This window comes from Bactrocera neohumeralis, chromosome 5 (assembly GCF_024586455.1).
Source record: "Bactrocera neohumeralis isolate Rockhampton chromosome 5, APGP_CSIRO_Bneo_wtdbg2-racon-allhic-juicebox.fasta_v2, whole genome shotgun sequence".
Classification (NCBI taxonomy): domain Eukaryota; kingdom Metazoa; phylum Arthropoda; class Insecta; order Diptera; family Tephritidae; genus Bactrocera; species Bactrocera neohumeralis.
Window position 1 is genome coordinate 37,558,363 of NC_065922.1, and position 24,862 is coordinate 37,583,224.

Genomic DNA, 24,862 nt, shown 5'->3' on the forward strand with positions numbered 1-24,862 from the left:
GCTTTAAATGTGGTCTGCAAAAAGGGTAATTGATAATGATAAATGAAGTGATTAAATGAAATTTATTATACACATGTCTTTTAATCGAATCCTTTAAAACCCAAAACCGTGACAAATTTTTTTTTTTTTTTTGAAAAATACCCTTATACTATATACATTTTCATAACATTGTTCGTTTACTATCTATATATATATGTACATATACTTATACGCAAGAATTGTAATGATAACTCATTTGAGAACCTTTTTTTTTATTATCAGAGGAAATGAAATCCACGCGCTTCCCAGTTAACTGCCCTGAGCTGTTAGTGCATTGACTAGCAACGGTGTTTTTAAGTTAACGGCAGTTTAATTGCCTTCCATTATTTACGTCGCAAAATATTTAACTGATATCGTATTTGTATGTACATATATTGTCTTTAGTAAATATGTAAATCTGTATGCATTTTGTGCTTTGCATGAAAAACCAATGAATTCGCAAATAAACAGTCCGCACTCGCACTCCCCCAATGAAAAGTTCAGACGGCAACTCAAAGGTCGCAATTTGCTTAAGCAAAACCGTTTGATAAAATGAAAATATGCAAACAAAATAAAGTGTTAGTGTGCACACACGCACACACTTGCATAAAAATATAATAAATATATATGTATTAAAATATTTGCAATGCAAAAAGTTCGATGACCACTTGCACACGCAATGCTAAGTCATAAGAAGAAGAATACGAAGCAGTCAAAAATAATGCATACAAAAGAAGTATGCTTTGAATGAATGATAAGAAATGATTATAAGAAGAGATGAAAAAATAAATGAAAAACAAAAAAAAAAAAAGAAATGCAAAAAGCAGCAATAAAACTAAAACTAACTAAAAGCAAAAACAAGAAAATAGTCAGCTGTTTCGAAGTTTTAATACCGTTCAAAAGCGCATTTATTATCAAGTAAAGAATATTTTAAGATCTTTATATAGATTTTTATCGGTCAGTTTGTATGACAGCTTTTTTATATGTATAGCAGTCCGATCTGAATAGTTTGTTCAGAGATTAAAGCCTTGTCTTGAACAATAATCTGTGCCAAATTTCGCGCAGAAAATTTGTCATTTGAAAAAGTTTTCCATACAAGAACTTGATTTTGATCGTTCAATGTGTAAGGCAGCTATATGCTATAGAAAAGCACTTACACACCGATGTCTCTAAGAATGAGTAACTAGTTCGCGTATATACAGTCGGACATCACTTAATCGACGTAGCTCGTCGCACTGATCATTTATATACATACATATGTTTACACTTTATATAGTCCTTAAGGGGTTACATGGGCTTAAGGGTTTAAAAAATTTTTTGTTTATTAAATTCTACATCTCATGGCGTTGCAATAACCGAAAATAAAATATTTTTGTCCAAAAATTTCAGATTTTTTTTGTTAATAGTGTATGTGTATGCAACAATAAAAAATCTAATAAAATATTTAGTTTCTTATATGAGAAAAAAAAATGTTGAAATATGTAGACTGTTTTTTATCCCGAGGAAACCTATCTAACCCCTTAATTTTCCTTCAAAGAGTTACAAACTTTCCGGCAAACTAATATAATCTGTTCAGGCTATAAAATAACCCAAAAGCAGAAGTTAGAAAAAAATTAAAACCTAACCAAACAAAAAATATTGTACAAAAAAAATAATTGAATTGTATTTATTTGTATTATCATTTTCTACAAGAATGCATCCAATTTACCGCGCTTGCACGACAAAAGTAAAAAAAAAAATATTAAAAAAAATTAAAGAGCATGAAATGTCATTGCAGAATTTTGCCACTTTTCCCCCATACAAAACGTTCTGTATTTCTTTGCTTTCGCTGCCTCTGTCTCCGTAGGAATTGTTCGGTAACAATTGCAAAAATACGAAAATTCACGAAAAGCAATAAAAAGCACCGCAATTGCTGGCGCAACAAGTCGTTGCCGCAAAGCGAACACTTAACGCTGCCAAATGACCGCCACCCAAGCGCACCGCAGCGAGAAGTGTTTTGGCGCTCGCAATTGTGCAGCGTCGTTTTATTTTTAAATTGCTTGCAATATTTTTGCAAGTGCTCGTAAGCGTGTGTACACCATTTTTATATTTAGCTGGAGACAAGACCAAAGTCACGCATGCATTTTATTGCACAAATGCGCTCCAAGACACACACACATTTACGCGCGTGTGCGTATTAACTGCCAGCGGCTGTTTTGTATATAAATACTGTGTGCTATTTTTATGCTCTGCTCTTGCACGCCTATTTGTAGGCCAACGAAATCGTCATGGTTTCGCTTTCAATAGTTCTTGTTGCTTAAAAAAATTATTAAATTTTTCTTTTTCAAGTATAATTTGTAATTCCTATTTTTATTTAAATTATTGCTATTAATGAAATTTTATGTTTTTCACTTTTGTTTGGTTGATTGGTTGTGTGAACGAAAATACCTTCAATGGGACTCAAATAAAATTCATTCAAAAGCTTTCTTAATTTATCACGAATTTTTAGGTACTTTTTGGCTGAAAGCTAATGCAATCCACGTTTTGAATATGAGAACCCAAAGGAGTGCATACCCTTTAATAACTTTTACCATAAAATTGAGTTTCCTTCTAACTAAAAGCAAAATTTTTTTTTACCTATCCGTCATCGAAAAGATCTCAAAGTAGTTGTATTGTAAATAGAGGTAGTTATTCTCTTAACCCACCGGTTAAAAGCAGACACCATAATCTTGATCTGAAAGGCTGAGCTTTAGTCTTGGAGTCAGTTAGTTGAGGGTCACCATAGATCCTGCGGTTTTGTGATCTATCTGTCCATATATGAATTGCATCGTCGTTGTTATTGATGTCTGCCCTTTTCGCTCATTCTTTTGTGCTAAAGAGAGAGGGAGAGAAATTTTTTTTCAACTGTTAAAAAGTTGCACTTTTAGTTTACATAAATAATCTAGAGTGGGTTCTGTAGCAATATCCAGTTCTTGCTGACAAGTTGATAATCGCTCTGTGACTGCTCCATACTTCAATTGAATAATTATTGGCCAGAGCCTTATGTCAACATGGAGTGTTCGCCTATAAGCTGGTTTCTGATTCGAAACACTGCTATCGTATTTTTGACAAGATTTTTCATTCCGATCTTTCGATTTGTTTGGCACTATATGCTATAGTAATCCGATCTGCCTTAGATCTTAGACAATAACTCATGCCAAATTTCGTAAAGAAATATCATCAAATGAAAAAGTTTCCCTTACTTCAAAGAAACTTTATTCCGATCGTTCAGTTTGTATGGCAGCTATATGCTGTAGTGGTTTGGTATCGATGGTTCTGACAAATGTGCAGCTTGTTGTGAAAAAAATGTCTGCAAAATTTCAGATCTATATCTCAAAAACTGAGGGATATATGTATATAGACAAACAGAAAGACGGCCATAGCTAAGTCGTCTCAGCTCTTCATGATGGTCATTTATATACATACATATATATTTTATAGTTTAAGAGTTTTACAATAATTTGCTTACATACTTAGAGTGTGTAAAAGTTTGAGTATGTACTTACATGCATATGGCGTCTGACTAAACTGAGTGAAAAATGGCCCAATCCCGTTAATGACGCACCATATTCACACTTCGTAGCCAACAGGTACATACTGACGGATATAGGCTTTCTATGCTTTTACCCTATATATAGATACACAGAAAAGCACACATAGGCGGATATGTACATCGGTAAATCTTCAACCATATATCAAATAACTATACATCACACACACATATACTATACATATATGTATACGTGAAGAGTACATGGTTTTTCTCATCAAACTTTTCTCGTAAATACTTTTACATCGTCAGCGTCAACAGCATTAAAGTCTCAACATCGGCAACAACAAAAATGACAATCGACTGCCAGTAAAAGGCGCACGAGCATTCACTCGTAGAATTGCGTCCATTGTGTGCACACGCTTAATCTAGATAGCAGCTGGCATATTGTGCAACATTCTTGTTCTTACTCTTCTTTACATATTTGTCGGTTGCGTTGACCTTGGCCGTTTTTTTTTTTTGACTTTTTTGTTTTTGTGTATATTTGGTTTAATATAATATTATTTGTTATTGCATTTATCAAACACGGTTATATAGGCAGGCTCGCACATAAGCTGCCGTTGCACCAAAATCGATGACACACTTTGGAGCACATAGCTGAGTAGTACATACATATATACTTTCTCTGCATATAAATATACAAACTCACATGTTTTAACATAGTTTTTTGTGCGCCATTTGTTACCTTAAATATTGGAAAGTGGCAGCTTTATCGCACACAATGCCAGACACTTGTTGTTGATAACAACAACAAAATAAGTACAATAAAATAGCAACTCACTTGACATTGTATATTTTCTGGGCCTAACTTTAGTGTGAATCTATATGTAACATACATACTTAGATACAAACGTATATGTGCCTATAGTTACTTATTTGATTTACATTTTTTTCAAGTGTTTACTACCTAAGAACTCAGAAGATACCAGTTTTCTGAGTGCCTTTTTAATCTTCTTAAAGTATTTGGTAGAGCGTTTTCACTTATTTATGATAGTTTTTAGTTGTTGGCAGGTGTTCGAAATTTTAATCAGCTTCCGAATGGCTTATAGGCTTTAAGAGTAAAGTTTATATACTATATAAATATATATATGTATATACTTATTTATGTATATGTATATTTTATGGTTTTGAATCAATCGACAAACAGTCACGCAACAAAATTCCCAATTTCTAATACTTAAGAAGCTTCAATTTGCATTACGAAGAAAAATCGACGTCCCATAAATAAACTACGAGTCCTCAAAACCTTAAATTTTAAACTAAATTTATACTTCATATTGTCTCATAAAATGAGCGCTAAGTTAATTTAGACGTGAATCAATAATTTTTTTGGAGCAATTTAATAATTAACTTACATATGAAACAACCGAGTCGGTAGCTCGGGCAACCATGTTTACTCCAGTGGTCATACCGGATCATTTGGATCATGGAGTCGCCAATCCGAGCTTTGTCGACCCCTTTTCGGCCCATATACCGACGAAGGAGTTCTGGATGGGAAGAAGCCGTTGGAGGAAAGGGGGCAGTGAGCTACGATACGGATGGGTTTTCACCCCCTTCCCTTGGGGAGAGGTTTACTGTCAGGAGCTTTCTATCAACTCCAGCTTCAGACTTCCTGACCATTGCAGTGTTTCCCAAGCTGAGGTTGCAGCCTTTAAGGTGACAGTAGTTTTACTGCTTCGGAGTTCAGCCTCTTTCAGAGGCCTTTTTAACAGTGCGTTCAGGGTTGGTCAAGGAGTGCCTCTTTCAATAGCAGCGAGTCTCTTTCTGATAAGACTGGTATGGGTGACAGGCCATAGCGGAATCACAGGAAATTGCAAAGCTGATGAGCTGACAAGGAAGGGCACCCTAGAAGCGCTATCGGTTGAATGGGAGCAGGTCGGTGCTCCCATATCCTCTTGTTTTTCACTTCGCGGAAGCTTGGTCACCGCTGAGCTAACATCGCTACATTGGCTGTCGCAAAAGCCTTTTGGCCCAAGATCGAACGCAAGAGATCTAGTGATTTTTTTGACCTCAGCAAGATTAGCCTCTTCCTAGTTGTGGAGCTTTTAACAGTCCATTGCCCTATTTCCGTCCATGCTGTAAGGCTGCTAATTTATAAGAATGAACACAGGAGTTCTTCTTTTCCATGACTTCACATAGGACTTACATATAGCAGTCCACGTGCGATCTTTGGACAGCTATCTATCCTAACCTACTTCAGTGGATAATAATAAAAGTTTGTTCGTAAGTATCCTGGTTTGTGGACTTACAAAATTCTACTCGTGAAATAATTGAGCCCAAACGAACAGCAAGCGGTTCGCATGTTCGTACAAGAAAATTTTGTTCCGCGATTAAGCTCAGTTTTGGTATCATGGGTATATTAATAAACGGTATGCTCAAATTTGGAGTCATGATAATCCACAAGGCATTGTTGAGACTCCATTATATGCTGAAAAGGTCACTGTTTAGTGTGCTGTATGGTGCAGAGGGAATCATTGGTCTTCATTTCTTGAAAACTTAAGCCGGTCATAGTGTTACTGGCAGTAGGAATAGAATTATGGTTAATGAATTTTTTGTGCCTGAATTAGAGTTGATGTGCCTCAATTAGAGGCAGTTGATGTAGACGACCTTTGGTTCCAACAAGAGGGCGCTAAATTAAATATAGCTAACGATACAAACAATTCGTGTCGTGGGCCAGCAGTAGCGCTCACTGGTCTGAAATCATATTTAACCCTGCTTTGTAAGTCGATTCGACTAACAGTCATCGTGGTTTTCAAACAACTGTAATATATAAAAATAAAAATAATAAAACTAAATTCTTGGACACAAAACTAAATTATAATTATTTTATTTCTTCTTGAAAACCTTAAGTCTAAAAAACACCTTCCATATCTCAATTCAAGTGTTCATTACACATTCGACCATAAAATTATAACTTTTATTAACTAATCAATTAACTGTTTTGCACAAATAAATTCCGTTTGGTACTTCACAAAAGTGAGCTCTAATTTTTCACTGATGCAAGTAAGTGCGAATTAATTTATTTTTATTTATTTTGAGGCCTTTTCGCCGCTATTTATTAAGTGTTTGAGCAAATGTTTTCAAGTGCTCCAGATTTTCAATTTAAAAATAATATTTATTATAATTTCTTTTATTTTGAGAGAACTTGCGAAAAGTTCTGGACAAAGAAAAGCGCTAAGGGATAATGCAAATACAACAATGTTATGCTTCATATATTTAGTGCTTAGAAAAATAATGAAAAGAAGTAAACAAGTTGGTCGTGTGCCTTGTTATAATATAAATATATAATTTATGTAAGGGTTTATTTTATAATACGGCAATATTTTCATTCGCACATCATAAAACACCAATCAGTTGTTTATTGCGGAGAGTAATAAAACAATTGTATCAATTTTGCAATCTCTTTCAATATGTGTGCTAAAAGTCATATCGTGTATTGCCATCTGTTTCTAAAATTATTGAAGAAATATACATAATATAAAGAATTTATCAGCAAAGTCAATTGGGTTCATAAAATGATTAAAACGACGCAGAAAAAGTTAATTGTTGAAAATTTACTTAAAAGCTGTTTAAACTTGCCACCTACATGAAGTGTAAACAAGTAAAAGCATTAACTTCGGCTGTACCGAAGCTTCATAGCTATGTTTTCGTACCCTGCCAAGGGTTTGCATCCAACAAAAAATGTGCTAAAAGCTCTTTCTAGACTACATAGACACGTTGTTTAATAAAAAAAATATAAAATTCCAGTAATTAGTAGACTTAAGGAGGTAAAAAAACATTTTCTGGAGTTGTTTATCATGATTTGATTGTTCAGCTTGCGTCGCAGCTATGCGCTATAGTAGTTAGTCCGATTTCAACGGTTCCAACAAATGCGCAGCTTCTTGGAGAGAACAAGACGTGTGCAAAATCTCAGATTGATTTATCGAAACCTGAAAGAACAATTCGCGTATACGTATACAAACGGATATGGAGAAGTTGACACAGCTCGCCATGCTCATCATTTATACATGCTCATATTTATATACATACATACATAAATTAAAGATAAGATTAAAATTCGCGAAAACTCATGCAAATTGGTCCGGTCCAGATGGTGAAAAAAAGTGGCGCAGTATCTTGTGGAGCAACGAAACAAAAATTAATTTGTTCGAAAATGATGCCAGAGGGTATGTTCGCCGTCCGAAAGCCAAATAATTGCATTCACGTTTTACAAAAAAGACCGCTAAACATGGTGGCGGCAACATAATGCTCTGAGGCTGCTTTTTGTGATATGATGTAGGACCAATACATCGTGTTTCAGACACCATGAATAGGTTCCAATACACGATGCTGCCACATGCTGAGGAAAATATGCTACTAATATGGAAATTTCAGCAGAATAATGATCCTAAGCATACTACGAGCTTTGTAAAAGATTGGTTCCAGCACAATGGTGTGAGTTCTCTTAAATGGCCAAGTCAATCCCCCGACTTGAATCCAATTGAAAACCTTTCGGAGAAGCTAAATCAACGGATTGTGCAGCAACCGTTCCAAAATAAGAATCAGTTATGGCATTTTGTTGAAAAATCCTGTTATGAGATTCCAATGCCGCAAACTTCGTTATGCCAAAACGAATCCTAAAGGTAATTGAAAATAATAGCGAATATACTGGATACTGATGAAAGAAGTAACTAAAAATCATATAGGAGACAGAAAACTCAAACTAATACATTTTATCATTCTTAGATAGCTGATGTACTTATTATTTTGATCAGCCATTTTTTCAGTCTATTAATTATTTGCTGTAGATTTAAGTCCCTTTTTCAACTATTATTACTAATATCTTTATTTTTGTTATTGAAGTCATATATGAAATGAAATGTGATATGCTTTCTCTTTAATCATGAATAAAAGTGAATTTATTCGTCTTTGAATGCTGCACGGAGGCAATTGAAAAGTGAAGTCCTCTCTCGACGAGCAAAAGCTAAACTCTATAAGTCGCTCATAATTCCCGTCCTACTATATGGTGCAGAGGCTTGGGCGATGACAGCAACCGATGTTACGAGTTTTCGAGTTTTCGAGAGAAAAATTCTGCGAAAGATTTATGATCCTTTGCGCATTGGCCACGGCGAATATCGCATTCGATGGAACGATGAGCTGTATGAGATATACGTCGACATTGACATAGTTCAGCCACGATTAAATTCGACAGCGGCTTTTCACGCTGGCTTTAGAATGTTGTTCATGGATGAAAACATTCCAGCTCTGAAAGTTTTCGACGCATAATCCACGGTGGAAGCAGAGTGAAGAAATGATCTCACGAAAATGTTGAGTTAAGGACCATTTTTTGGAGAATGAATTTTTTAATTCCCTTAAATAATACAATTCACGATAAAATGACAAAACCACGTAGAGAAAAGAAGAAACGACTGGCGCGCTGTTGTTAACTCGGCTATAATCGCGTAAGCGGCGTCTACGCCAATTAAGAAGAAGAAGATTTATTAGCCTTTGAATGCTGCACGGGCGTATGTACTTAATATGTTTACCATGTGTATACATATGTGTCCGACGTTTCCTTATGGCCAAATTAATATACTTGGCTGAAATAGATATGATAGGGCAAAGAAATATGAAGCGAAGACAATTTTTTGGGAGTATAACCGATAGGAATGTGTAAAAATATCTAACTAGATATATGTCAAGCTCTCTATTAGAGGTTTTCGAAATACCCTAGTATTATTTAGCAATTCTTGTTAGCATAAACTTCATTTATGGTTTTACATAAGCCATAAGAAAATGTTGGAGTAATAGTCATTTCAGCATATCCTAGTACGCAATATATACTGAAAGTATGTATATTATTTTTATCAGCCACAATAAAATGTTTTTATCTGTCAACAAAACAAAAATATTTTTTCGCATATATTTTAAACCTAATAAAAAAACTACAGCTATAATTACCTATTTCTATGCCAAAACAACTGTATATATATTTAAGAAACATTCACGCAACATATAGCAAGTAAACAAATAAACATATGCGTGACGTGACGGGTTTTAATTCTACATAATACTAATCGGCACATATGTATATGCTTTTTTGACACTCAAAAGCAATAAAAGTTGAATTTGCGAAAAAAACCTTTTGAGGGTCAAAAAGATGTTATTGGGTTGCCAAAAAAGCAGTAGAATCCGACTAGAAGTTTGTGCTAACCCAAAACTAAGTTTTATTTTTTAATTTAACTCATGTGTTTTGTACTGTCCGAGTGTAATGTTCAGCACGGATATAAATAATTGAAAAAAATTCCATTACAAGCAATTATTTCAATCACTTTACTTTACATTACACTTCACATTCGATTTATCAGTGTGACATAAATCAGTTGATTCCAGTTATGAGTAAGCATACGAATTATATTGACCGAGATATTACTGCGGTGCTTGCATAGAATAGTATAAGATCGTTTGTCAATCATTATCATGTTGACATATCTATCACTGATCAGCTGACTGTTATTAGAACATATGTTGTTGCCAGCAGAAAACTATACTCAAGTGGCCACGCGTAAGAGCTAAAGACAAAATTTCAACGAAATCTAAGATTAGTTAGTATTTTGATGAAAATATGCTCCACTCGTGGTAATCTGACAGATCTCTCGCTGATCAGCTGACTCTTGTGACGTAATGTGCCACTTATAGGAAGTGCAAGCAAAGCCGTAGTCACCACGCGTGTAAAAATAGTTACTTATTTAAACAAGGGAATGAAAGATACCATTGATTAGATAAATAAATTAGTTGCACAACAAATATATGAAATACGTGTAGTCAAGCGTGTTTTTGGAATAACCAAATTAGATTGGATATGATGAAATCATTGTTATACATATGTATATATGGAACATCCGCTTATATATTTATTTAGGGACTAATAATAAGAACATTTTAAAATTTGTTTGACAACATTATATCGTTTATCCAGGTTAAAATAGGTACATAAAATTGCTTTTAGAGCTGCTTATTTATTTAAACTTGAAACGGAAGAAGAAACGTCGAAGACTCTATAAAGTACGCTCGCATACACAATATATGTAAATGCTCAGTTTGGCGAGCTCTGTGGATTTGGCCTTGTCTGTCATGTCTGGCTGTGTATACGCGAACCAGTTCCTCAGTTTTGGAGATATCGATCCGAAACTTTTCACACGTCCTTCTCTCTCGAAAATGCTGCTCATTTCTCAGAACCGCCGTTATCGTAACACTATAAAGTAAACCTGTCATACAAACTGACCGATCAAAATCAAGTTCTTGTATGGAAAACTTTTATATTTGTGAAGAGTATTCTAGATTCAGTGTCGCCGAAGTTAACGTTAAGTTAAGTTTTTCTTGTTTTAATATTCAACAGCGAAAATAAATTAATTTTATATTAGTTTTACCCTATTAAAACTATATGATTATGGTACTTAAATGTTAACATTGCCACACGATATCAGTTTACTCATAAAAATTACTTCCTTCTTTCAAAAAAAAACAAGAAAAAACGTTAACTTCGGTGCAGCCGATATACCCTTCACAGGTGCATTTCTTTTAGTAACTATGTGTTCAGTTTGTATGGCAGCTATATGCTATAGTAATCCGATCTGAACAATTTTTTCGGAGATTACATTGTTGCCTTAGAAAATAATCTATAGCAAATTTGGTGAAGATACATTGTCAAATGTGAAAGTTTTCCATACAAGAACTTGATTCCGATCGTTCAGTTTATATGGCAGCTATATGTTATAGTGGTCCGATATCGGCCGTTCCGACAAATGAACAGCTTCTTGAAAAGAAAATGACGTTTGCAAAATTTCAAAAGGATATCTTAAAAACTGAGGAACTAATTCGTATATATACAGACGGACGGACGGACGGACAGACAGACAGACGGACATGGTTAAATCGACTCAGCTCAACATACTGATCATTTATATGTATACTTTATAGGATCTCCGACGCTTCTTTCTGGGTGTTACAAACATAGTGACAAACTTAATATACCCTGTTCAGGGTATAAAAATATATTATATAACAAACAGTAGTTTTTTCAGCAGACATACTACATTTATCCTACATATATACAAGTATGTATGTATATGGTCATTTTAATTTAAATTTTTTTCTTTCATTTGTCCGGCCACATGATCTAACACAAGATCGCTCAAACGCTTCGATCCATATCTGGATAGGAATTTACTGTTACCGAGTGCGTCTGCTGCTGACAGTGACACTATTTTCAGTTATTGCTGTCGTCATAACTGCTCTAATGCCATTTTTGTCACAATAATGAAACACTTTTGTATAGAGGCACAAGTTGTGTGATTTTATTTGCGATATTTGCACTGTTCATGCGGCGATTTCAAGTATAACGTTATATATTAGGTTTGTTTTTATAATTATCATTGCGCTTGTATTGGTAGAATTTTATAAATGTTGTTGTATTTTTATTATTAAATGCCTTCATTGATACTTTTGAGTGCTCACTCGATAATGCGCGTAGCCATGGGTCTGAGGGGCGTATGAGTGCTCAAGTTTGTTTTTGTTATTATTTTTTATTTCATTTATTCTATATTATTTTTGGGTCCTTTGTAGCTTTGAGCGGGTAGGCAGGCGTGTTAACGTTGGTTTAGCTGTCTGCATGCGAAAAGGTTTGTCAAGTAGACAGTGTAAGGCGGCAAGAAATGGCTTGATAAGCACAGTCGCAGGACGGTAAATGGGTTAACGGTTGAAATATTGATAAGAACGTGCAGCATCGGAAGGCTTCGTTTTGTGCATAATGGGTGGCTATTTATATATATAATTGAGAGAAATTATTTGGTTTTACAATATATAATTTTTTTTTTTAATAATACTTTTCCATTTCTATGCAAGACTGAAGGTTTTGTGGTAAAATTTTAGTAATTTTTGGATGCGTTTTTGTATGCAAAGAATTCTTAAGAGGTTATATGGGTTCAAAAATATCTTTTTTGTTTTGTTTTAAATTTTACAATACATCTAAAATATTTTCCTAAATTGATTAAAATGATTTGAGTAATATTTTCGGTGATACAGCCTTGAGAACTTGTGCACTCGAGGCTAACTAAGCTAAATGCGCTGTCTTTAAAGGCGTTCTTCTCGAAACTGTGTTTTTGAAGTCAGTTGGCAAGATTTCTCTAGAGTTACTCAACCGATCTCATGAAATTTTACACTGGTCTTTGAGATAAAATTTTTTAATATTTGGACGAAGGCTTTTTTACGATTACAACTATTTGAAAAAAAAATGTCGGAAAAAAACAAAAAATTTTTTTATAAAAATGTCTGCCACATATTAGAATTTTCAGTTTTTGTTCTTTCCAAGTTCTAAAATTTCAACTAAAACACGTATTTTTTAACCGTTAATAAAATAAAGTAAACTGGGAACGCGGGCGCATTTTTTCGTGGGGTCAAAATTGAAATACAAATTTTTTTTCAAAAACTTCAAAAAGCGTTTTGTTAATAGTGTATGTTTGTAACAATAAAAAACTAATAAAATATTTGATTATATTAAATTTTTTTAAGTCTGTATTTTAAAAACCCATGTAATCCCTTAGATTTATCCGTTAAAAACAAACTGGAGATCCACATTCTAAAAAAATTGAAATACAAATTTTCGGAGCTAAAAATTAAAAGCCACTTCAAAATTTTAATTTGAAATATATAGAAAAACAAAAGATTTTTAAAGTTTCACTTCATAAAAATTACTTCACTATTAATATATAATATAAATAAAAATAAATTTACAAAATGATTTTAAGGACATTTTTTTATATTCTTACTTAATCCTTTTTGTTCACCTTGTAAAAGCTACGGAGCCAAGCATATACTCCAGCAAGACATTGTATGTACATATTTACGACTGCTATCAACATCTGCTCTTTATTTACTTTACATTTGTTTCTGAAACCTTCTGTCACTGCGCTTACAAGCAATGCTTGATAAGCTGGTGACTAAGTAATATTCAAAAGAACGGTGAGCTCATCGCCCGACACAGCTGAACGGCTATTTGACATGTGCACCCATTCGATTAAGCAGATAATTAGTTCTTGATGCGCTTCAATGTGCATTGCGCACTTGTTGTTGCACTTTCTTATCAATCAGCTCACTTATAGACGACTATGAGTCGACAAAGGTTGTGTCCGTTGCAGGAAATAGTAAACGGGTTGTCGGCTTAATGACACCATTTTCGTTTATCATTTATTAATATGGATGCACGTGCTCCTCGAATCAATTGCATTTCAATTTGTTGCCTATAAGTCAAATAACTTTATTGTGATTACACATATATACTTGTACTTTGGGGAGACATACTTAATACAATGTGTACTTAGTTGGATCTTGCCACCGTATTATTTTTACATATTGTACATTCACATTTATCAATTATCAAAAGCTTCACTGAGCTCACGGATTGATGCCTGACAATCAGTTATTGATAAGAATATTCTAATATTGATGTTTACAAAAACCCAAGTTTGTTTTCCAGACGGAAGTTGCAATCATCCGATTTATTTGTGTGTTTTGTTATGCTCATGAGCGTCAACTTATAAGATTGCGAGTCTTTCATTTGTCACAATCGTTATCTCTAGTACTTTTATCACATTGTAGCTGCTGACTTTTTTGTGAACCTAAATTGTGCTACCATCGGTTCAACAACGAGTAGCGAATCGAACAAGCAACTGTTATATACTAAATAGCCACTAATAATTCCTTTAAAGTATGCCACCTTATAATCAAAAATTGTCCAAATCCAACTAAAACTGTTCCAAGCTCCTAGTTACCGAATATGTGTGACCAAAAATAACGGTCACTGCGTGAGATGTACAACGGAAATTCAGACAAAATCCTTTCCTGATAATAGTACTTATGTACATATATCAGAAATGAGTTGAATCGGATCAATACTTCCCTGAGCCCCCATTTACCTAATATACATAAATATTTTCGAACTTCCGCGTGAAAATTACAGAGCGTGTTTTATTCATAACAGTGTATCTTTGTGTCTAAAACGGATAAAATTGGGTGAAAACTTGACCTCATCCCACCCATGAAGTAATACTTTGTCCAGTGGTCCCGTGGGAGAGACATAAGGTGGGAGTAGGTTAGGTTTAGCGGATTAAAGTCCCGCACTCCGGCTTTCGATGCTTCCTCCTACTATACAAAAGCCCATATGATTGGTGCTTGTATGGGAGGTACCTTAAGGGGTTTCATAAGTAATAGTTTCGGAGATACAGCCTTGAGAACAAAGTGCGCCGTTTTTTCTCGAAACTGTATTTTTGAAGTCGGTTGGGAAGTTTTCTCGAGAATCACTCAACCCATTTTCATAAAATTTTACACAGGCCTTTCAGATAAAATTCTTAAAGACTTGAACGAAGACTTTTTTCGATTACAACTATTTGAGACAAAAAATGTATATAGTATATCTAAAATTGCTTGGATTCCAATCCTCTGGTTGACGTTTTACAACTTAAGGTATTTTCTGGCTTTGATTCCTGCAAGTTGCAAGAGTATAAAATATTCTGTTGCACCCGAACTTAGCCCTTCCTTACTTTTTTATTTCATTAAAACTGCCTTTGAAACACCCTGTATCTTCTTTGTAATTTTTACAAACATATTTACATATATACGCAAGCAAGGCTGATTGCAATACATAACTACTTACAAGCTCATGCCGCTTATCACGGACACGTGAGTAAAACGTTATTATTTTTATATGCATACATGGGTCAAATATATATACATACATATGTATATATACATATATACATGCATTTGTGTATTCTTACACTGTACACATGTACTCGCATGTACATATTATGCAATCGATTTATCAACGGAAAATTACTAATCTAAAATAAATATCAGCGCTATGCATTTTCAAGTATGAATTTATTACAAACTTGCACTTTTCCAATACACACGCATTCAATATTATTTATTTATTCTGCTCGGCCAAACAAATATTTCCTATCTCTCTATATTTACTATTTCGAAGTGGATTTCTACATTCTTCGAGCATTGCTCTGGCATTGATAAGCTTTCGAAATGAATATATTGCGTTGTGATGGGTGAAACGCTATTTGAAGGTAGAAACTTACTGAGGGTCAATTCGGAAAAGTTACCTAATAAATAAGTTAATATTTCCGTTTTAGAAAGAAATCGATTTGTAGGGAAAATGAGAGAGATGTGATTTAATTGACGTGTTCAACAATTTCTTAAATTTCAGTCAATGAGCTGTTTTTGGTTGCACCGAAGCTAAAATACACTTCACAAATAAAAGAGCTTACCATACAGGTGATTTTGAACGTTCAGTTTTGGTAGCTATATGCTTTAGTGGACCCATGTCGGCGGTTAGGGTTCAATATAGAACATTATAGGATCTCCGACGTTTTCTGGGTATTACAAACTCTTTGGCAAAATGAATACACCCTGTTCAGGGTATAAAAACATAGTATAGCTTGAATGCAAATATACTGTTTCTAATCGAAAATCGATTGAAATCGGTAACCGTTTAAAGAAATTTGTATATAGTGTAAAAGTCAATTAAAAATCCATCAATTTGCTAATCAGTTAAAGGTGTCAGCAATGAAAAGCAAATATAATTTTATTATCGTTATTGCTATAATAAATCAATTATTGGTTTATAAAGATAAATTTTGTCAAATTTAACGGTAGATTGAAAGAAGTGTGGCATTACAGATTATAAGAGCATAATTTTTGCTTCATAACCAAGCAATTTCATAATTTTTAACTGTAATTTAATTAGCATTTTTTTTATTTGTTAATAATTTTTTTTTTATAATTTTATTCAATAATTTTTTTGTTTTTTTTTTAAATTAAATTTTTTATTTATAAAAAACTATAATTTTTTAAAATTTTAATCCATTTTATTTTAACTATTATTTTATTTATAAAAGTGTTTTAAGTTAAAATTTTTTGAATATATATTTTTTTTTAATTTTTTAAATTTTTTAATTAATTTTATTTTAGTTATATATTTTATTTATAAAAATACGTAATTTTTTAAATTTAAAACCTGTTAGATAATTTATTTTCTTTAATTGTTTTTTTTAATTATAAAAGTGTTTTAAATTAAAATTTTTTTGAATATTTTTTTTTTAATTATTTAAATTTTTTTAATTTTATTTTAGTTATACATATATTTTATTTATAAAAATACGTAATTTTTTAAATTTAAAATCTTTAAAATAATTTATTTTCTTTAATTTGGTTTTATTTTTTCAATTTTATTTTAATTGTATTTTAAATTTATAAAAAGTGTTTTTTTAATTAAACCTTTTTTGAAAATCTTATTTTTTAATTTATTATTTTTGTTTTTATTATTTATTTATTTTTCTTTTCAGTTTTTTATGTTTTATATTAAAAAAGTGCAATTTTTTTAAATTTAAAATCTTTTAAATATTTTTTTTAATATTTTATTTAATTTTATTTTTCATTACAAAAAAGTGTAATTTTTCGAAATTTAAAATCTTGTAAATATTTTTTTAATATTTAATTTAGTTTTATTTTTTATTACAAAAAAGTGTTTTTTCCAAATTTAAAATCTTGTAAATATTTTTTTTTTGTATTTTTCAAATTTTTTATTTATGTATTTTAATTATATTTTTTTTTTGTATAAAAAATTTTATTTTTTTAATTTAAAATCTTTTAAGTATTTTTTGTAAATTTTTTAATTGAATATTATTTTATTTATATTTTTTATTTATTAAAAAAGTGTAAGTTTGGTAAATTAAATATTTTTAAATTTATTTAATTTTCTTCAATTTCTTATTTATTTCGATTAATATTATTTTTTTCTATTTTTTTGTTTTTGTTTATTATATTTTTAAGAAGAAATCTTAGTTTCGTGAAAATACGACGTCGGATACATTGTAAAAATATGCTTATTAATTTTATAATCAGCACCGAAGTAGCCATTTACATACGCTAATTTACACAAAGTGTTAGCAGACATGTAAGTTCATTAGTATTTCCATAAGTACTCAACAACAAAAGTTTAAGACCATAAAAATGTAAAACGAACAACAAAGAAATAAAATCACAAATACACATACATATATGAAAATGTTGGTAGAATGTTACCAGCTCCTAACGCACTTATGCCTCGTAAAATATTAATCACGAAACACTGTGCACAAAAAGTAAACGATCAGCTGAGAGTTTTTCAGTAATCACGTGTTGAGCGCATGGCACACGTTTGTTGCTTGTTTGTTCATTTTATTGCCATTGGAAATATACAATGCAAACGGCTTGTATGACGCTCACACACATACACAGCTGAATTTATTCATGCGTTTGCTTAACCATACAAAATTAGAGGTGCAGGATGGCCTCAGCTGTGCAGTTGACTGCTCCATTGTCTGGACGGACGGATGGATGCACATCAGCGACGAAAGCTAAACAAATCGATGTGTTAGTAGAAGCAAAAGAAAAGACATTAAAAAGTAATAATAGACTGAGTTTTGTGTCTCTTATGGATATGCTTGAGGGACGATCAAACAACTAAGCCAAAATGCAACGAAAAACTGGATGTTTGTTGCGGCTTGCACACCTGCCTTGATTTGTGTATTGTTGGACAGGTAACAAAGGAGGATTTTTTTCTTTACAAATATGCTGCTTCGGATATATGAAGCTATATCAAATTTATTTTTAAAAGTAAATAGTTTTATGCGGACATTTGGAGGATTATACATGTTTTAAGCTGCTTCCAAACAAATGGGTAGATAAAGTAGATAGGCATACATTATGGAAAGAAACAAGAAGCAAGAAGAGAAACACATTTTGTCACACAACTGCTGGCGCTCTTGAACTAAGCCAATTGCCATGCATAATATCAGTTTTGATATAATGGCTACCTAGCGCCTTACTCTAGGTGCTATAATATAATATATAACGCGGGGTTTTAATGAACCTGAAAGGCTTATAGCAGAATCAGCGAATTCCGCCTCCTCCCTTCCTCAGTTTTCCGGCCGTAGCGAGTAAAATGTGTCAAAAGTTGAGCCCGTAGAAATCAGTCAACTTTTTTTGTTTTCATTTGAACAATGTTGCCATTGCTCCACACGCATATATAGTTTTGTACACAGCTAAGTGGCAACCCTGCGTTGTGAGCGAGCAATCAGCTGACACGTTTCTACGGGAAAAATCCAAATACCGTGGAAATCTACGGTATCCTCCCGCAAAGCGGGCGGTAGAAGCGGTGTTGGCTGATCATTTACATTGCGCTCTCATAAGACAGGTCGCATCAGCTGATTCGGGATCGCGGCTTTGCGGAATTCGCTGATTCTGCTATTACGGAATATCTAGCGATGAAAATACCATCTGTCCACAGAAGAACTAGGGTATTCGATTTTTTTTTTTTAATTTTAAAACAGTTTTTTTTTTAATAAATGATTACAAACTTGAATGTAGAGAAATTTATATTTCTCATCTTTTTATCAATAATGTTAAGAAAGCTAAGACAACTTGGTCAGAATTTTTAAGAACTTTTAGAAGTATTTTACGATTATGTGCTTAGCTATTTCGATAGCTCAAAAATTAAGTAGAGAAGTATATTAATAATTTGTGTTCCTCGAGATCAAAAATTCGACTATATGATTGTCCAGATGAAGATCCTTTTAGTTGAAAAGGTTAATCCATTACGAGGTTCAGAAACTACAAATTTAATGGATAATGTGTAATATTATTCGAAAAAGCATTATTTGGCATTTTGTTTTTGAGGATTATCTTTTTCAAATGCTGATCGCTGCTACGTCACAGACTCCAATTTTCGATGACTTGTTCGAACATTTCGACTGGTAACTGGCGAATGACATGCGTGATGTTATGCTCCAAGGGCTGAATCGAAACGGGATTGTCCACATAGACTTTAAATGGAATGGGCCACAACGCTAAACATTTTTTGGCTCGGAAATCCAAAGAGCAGAGTCGGTAATTCAAACAACCATGGCTCGGTTTCGCACCACGTTACTCTAGTGGATAACGAGCATCCCCAGACACAGTGCGGACCGAAGACGCCAATGTTGCTGTGGAGAAGAGTATCGAGGGAGATTCCAATAAGCTCATCCGCTATCGCGTGCAACAATTAGAGATGTGTCAATCCACAAGGTTTGGGGGTTAAAACCCAACTTGTGCAAAAATTGAAGCGAAAGACCATAAGTGCATCCGAAAAGAGATGGCCAACGATCCCGATTTTCACAAACAAAATTTTACAGCGATGAAGTTTACTTTTGGTTGCATGGGTACTTTAATAAGCAATATTGTCGCTTTGGGAGAGATGATAATCCATTCTTGAGACGCCGCTACATTCTCAAAAATTCACTGTTTTCTGTTCTATATGGACAAAAGGAGTCATTGGTCCATATTTCTACACAAATGAAGTCGAACATAATGTTACAGTTAATGGGGAACGCCACAGAGCCATATGAATTGGAAGATATTGATGACGATTGATTCAACACGACGGCGCTACATGCCATACAGCCAAAGAAACTATAAATTTTTTGAAGGAAACTTTTGGTAAGCGCATTTTCTCGCATGGTAGGCCAGTGGTTTGGTCTGCAAGGTCGTGCGATTTAACACGGCTGTACTCTTTTTTGTAGTGCGGATAAGCTCCACACAGTTAACGACTTGAAAGAGAATATTTGGCGCGTTATTGCTGACATACGACCGCTATGTTGTTTGTTGAAAAATTAGAAAAAAATTTGACCTCTCGCCTGTAATTAATTCGAGCCAGCCGCAGTGGCCACTTGACCGTAAAAATGTTTAAAACATAATGCCAAACACTTATTTTTAGAAGAAAGCTAACTTCTGGACCATAACATTAAATTATATGCATTTTAATTCTGCTTGAAAACCGCTTGTCAAAAAAGGAACCCCTTTAGTATAATAGAAAAATATAAGAAAAGTGAGGTTAAATAAATTTGAAATTACACAAAATGGAAGTTATCAGTATTAATTAAAAAAAATTTCACTCGAAATAAGAAATTATATAACTTCTATTCTATAAGGCAGGTAAATAGTTGATTGGTTTCAATATATCCATCGTTATTGATACCAGAGTAACAACACAATTGTGAAATAGGTTTCTAGAAAACAGGCGAATTTTACATTAATTAATGCTGAGTCATAAAATATATCGAAAATCGATTTGTAATAATCATAATCATATTAAATCTATTTTAGTAAAGCCATTACGTCTCGCCAAATGACGCACGCAGCGAACCGTTGTCCTTTTATACCTTAACTACAAGCCAGATCTTACATATGAAGATACATTCATGTATGTATACCTATATTAACCTAATGTATAAACAATAATTTATACATATACATATGTATATAGCCACTTGAGTATCCTTTTAATGAGTAATATTAAATATGCATAAAAAATTGATTGAAAAGCGAAATGAATGAATTTAGTCACGCCCACATTTAACCAAGTGGAACGGTATACTTATATGTATGCTTAAGTATATGCACTTGTACATATAGGATACCTAAATAAATATGGTCATAAAGAGATAAATATCGAAAGTAAAAGCGTGTCTACTCACATTAACTAAGCTGACGCCGAAGCAGGCCACCCAGCCCCAACCGCCATCGGGAGCAACCTTACGTGTTTGCTTCATATTTTACGCTGGAACTGTGTTGTGTTGTTATTGTTTGGCTTGAAATATTGTATATATATATTTTTTTCTTTTTTTATCACTTTTTTTTTGGTATTGTATTGTTTGGTTGTTTGTTCGATTGGGGGGTGGATATGTTGCTGTTGCTGCTTTGTTCCTGCTGCTGCTGTTGAACTTTTGATATTTTCAATTGTTGTTGTTTTCTGTTTTGTTTTATTTTAAATGCGCTTTTTATCTGCTTTTTGTTGTATTTTTTTTTTTTTTTTTGTTTTGTTGGCACTGTTTGACTGCTTTGCTTTATCGGTGGGTTACTCTTTTTCACACTGCTTGTTTTGCTTCCTGCTTTCGCTTTTATCCGCGCATATTATTCTCGTGTCGTTGTGACTTTTGTTCAGCGCGCTGTTCTTTTGAAACTCAATATTCTGCTGATACTATTCTGCTGTTGCTGATATTTCTTATTGACGCAGCAAATCGTTTGGCGATTGGAATTTTTTTGCGTTGTCGGGATTTTTGTTTTGGGCACTTTTGTTCTTGGTGGGTTAACTTAAGTTAGGTTAGGTTGTTGTTGTTGGCGGCACTAGGTGGCATAGTCTTATGATTAACATATTTGTCGGTGTATGTAAATGCCTACATACGCGTCTATATGCGTCAGAGTGGATATTCTCGTTGTATTTTTCTTATTGTTGACATTTTCTCTTTTTGGACTTCGGGCAAATATGTTGTACGTACGTTTGTTTGTATGTTTTGTTGTTATACTAAGTGCTTGGTATAGGCGCTTATCTCATTAATTAACTGCAAAATAAACGAAAAATAAAATTATAATAAGTAAATTTCTTCAAAACAAAAAAAAAAAATGTTAATAATGATTTGTTTATGCATTTTTTGATTTTTATTAGTTGTACACTTTATTGTCGGTAATTTTCCATTCATAAGTTAGTGCTAACTCACTGTAATGCTGTAATTACTAAAAGTTCTGTTCTGACGTTTTCACGTGTTCGACAGGCGTGAATGGATTTTGCTTTTCAACTTTGTTGCCAATATTCATTTCCGGTGCGGCAAACACAGATTCCCGCTGACTTTTTCAAATGTTTACTTTTTATATACATATGTAAATGTGTTTATTACAGTTCGGCAGATCGAGTGTATTAATCATCATATTGTTGTTTTTTTATTTATATTTTTTTCGTTTTTAAGTTTTTTGTTTTAAATTTACATCCGATCGCATTTTAATGAGCAAACTCATGAATGTTGCAAGTATTGCTGTTTACATACATACATATTAGGGTGTTTTGTTTTTTTTAAACTATTAATTTTTTTCAATCCCGTCACGAAATTTCCTTAAAAATACCCTAAAAAAATTCTCTGAAAATTTTAGCTCTTAATATTAATATTTCTAAAATCATTAATACTTCTCGAGATATTCGACTTTCGACTTAAGGCTGTATGGAATTTTCATAGATTTTTTATTACATACATACATACTATGAAAATTCCATACAGCCTTCCTTAAAAAGCCGAATATCTCGAAAAGTGTTAATGATAGCGATTTTGTGTTCAGATCTTTTTTGTAGCAAATAAAATTTCCTACAAGTTTGTCATGAACATTTTTTCTGTAGCTCTTGTCATTTAGGAGATATATACAAAAAAATGCGAATTTCTTGGAAAAATCAGATTTAGAGCCCCGTACTACCACGCCGGTGTGAGTTACGACTTTGTTGCACTGGGCACTTTTGTAGCGTGAACAATTCTGAGAAATATGCGTCTAAAGTCAAAGCGATGCCATAAAACACCTCTGATCTGTAGGAATTTAAAGATATAAAATCACGATTGTAGTGTATTTTCTATCGAAAATTTTTACATGCCTTGGTCCAGTTCTTAATGTTAATATTAAGGGCTAACATTTTCAGGGAATTTTTTTAGGGTATTTTTAAGGAAAATTCATGACGGGTTTGAAAAAAATTAATAGTTAAAAAAACAAAAAAATTCCCATATACATACATATGTATGTATGTGCTTAAGTGGATATATTATATGTATGTTCATATAGTATACTAATAAATAGAGAGAGATTTTGATATTGAGTAGTGGTTAGTTTGCATTTTTATTATAGTAAAAATATTTGAAGAACTTCAGTCAATCTTATCAGCATAATTTTTTATTTTATTTTTTTAAATATATACAGACATATGTATGTATTTAAAATTTAATTAATACAAACATTTTATAATCTGACAATCTAAAGTGGTATACGGAATCTTTATATACATATGTATATTTTAATTAGGAGTAGGAAGCATCATTACTCACGGGCAAAAAAATGTCTACTATTAGAAAGAGATTCTTTCTGAATTTCATTAAGATTTCTTCTTATTGACCGATATATGCGATTTAAAGCCAATCGGAAGTTCGAAAATAGTTATGCCAGGTATATGGGGACTAATTGGATCAATATTTCCCATCCGATTTTACCCATTTTTGGCACAAGGGCATGTTGTCATCAAAAAATATTCTCACAACCTTTTAATACTAGACCTACGGATAGACCGTTATATTGAGTAAAAACAGGGAATATGCACTAGAGTCCACATAATTGGCGCTTGGACCACCTGAAAAGTATTGGTCTGATTTCGAGAATTTTTGGGTGTAAGATGAAATATTTTGAGGGACACTAGTTGTGCAATGTTTTATTCTGATAATTTTATTGACGTTTTTGTATACTGTACTATATATTGAAAGAATCAGATGTAATTTAAAAGTTATATGGGTTTATATGGGAAATAGGCATGGTTGCAATTCAATTGCGCCCATTTTACATTGTATGGTAGGTTATGGGTAACCTAACCAACCTTTGGTTGTAGTAGGTAAAGTATGGTAGATCTTGAGGATCTATGTCTATGTCTCATGGTGGGCGTATGCCACGCCCATTAACCAATTTATACATTTGTTCCTATTAAGCTCTTTCCCACCAACTCGGTGCAGAAATTGAATGCTTGTGGCTCATTTAATTAGTGAATTATCGCACTTTTAGTTGTTTTTAACAAAACCGTTATATGGGAGTGGGCGTGGTTTTTATCTGATTTTATCGATTTTTATGTACATTCGATATTCATGAAAAAAGAACCGTTTTTTTTTTAAATTCATGAGTGAATATTACAACCCTTAAATGAAATTAATTAATTATTTTTATTTATTTTTTTATACTCTCGCAACAAAGTTGCTAAGGAGAGTATAATAGTTTTGTTCACATAACGGTTGTTTGTAAGTCCTAAAACTAAAAGAGTCAGATATAGAGTTATATATACCAAAGTGATCAGGGTGACGAGTAGAGTTGAAATCCGGATGTCTGTCTGTCCGTCCGTCCGTCCGTGCAAGCTGTAATTTGAGTAAAAATTGAGATATCATGATGAAACTTGGTACACGTATTTCTTGGCTCCATAAGAAGGTTAAGTTCGAAGATGGGAAAAATCGGCCCACTGCCAAGTGTCATAACTAAGCCATAAATAAAGATATTAAAGTGAAATTTGGCACAAGGGATCGCATTAAGGAGGGGCATATTTGGACGTAATTATTTGGAAAAGTGGGCGTGGCCACGCCCCCTACTAAG

General features: G+C 33.0%; 2 protein-coding genes across 4 annotated transcripts in view; one reads left to right on the forward strand and one right to left on the reverse strand.

The window, feature by feature from the left end:
* LOC126759644 (uncharacterized) overlaps positions 1-24,862 on the forward strand; it is a 174,295-nt gene that overhangs the window by 38,864 nt on the left and 110,569 nt on the right. The window lies entirely within an intron of this gene.
* Positions 1-24,862, reverse strand: part of LOC126759646 (uncharacterized) — a 60,745-nt gene that overhangs the window by 29,644 nt on the left and 6,239 nt on the right. For all 3 annotated transcript variants that reach the window (XM_050474608.1, XM_050474610.1, XM_050474609.1), the window contains exon 2: positions 21,187-22,050. In XM_050474608.1, coding sequence (XP_050330565.1) covers positions 21,187-21,261 — 75 coding nt within the window. In that variant the 5' untranslated portion in view covers positions 21,262-22,050. The remainder of the gene's footprint in view (positions 1-21,186; positions 22,051-24,862) is intronic.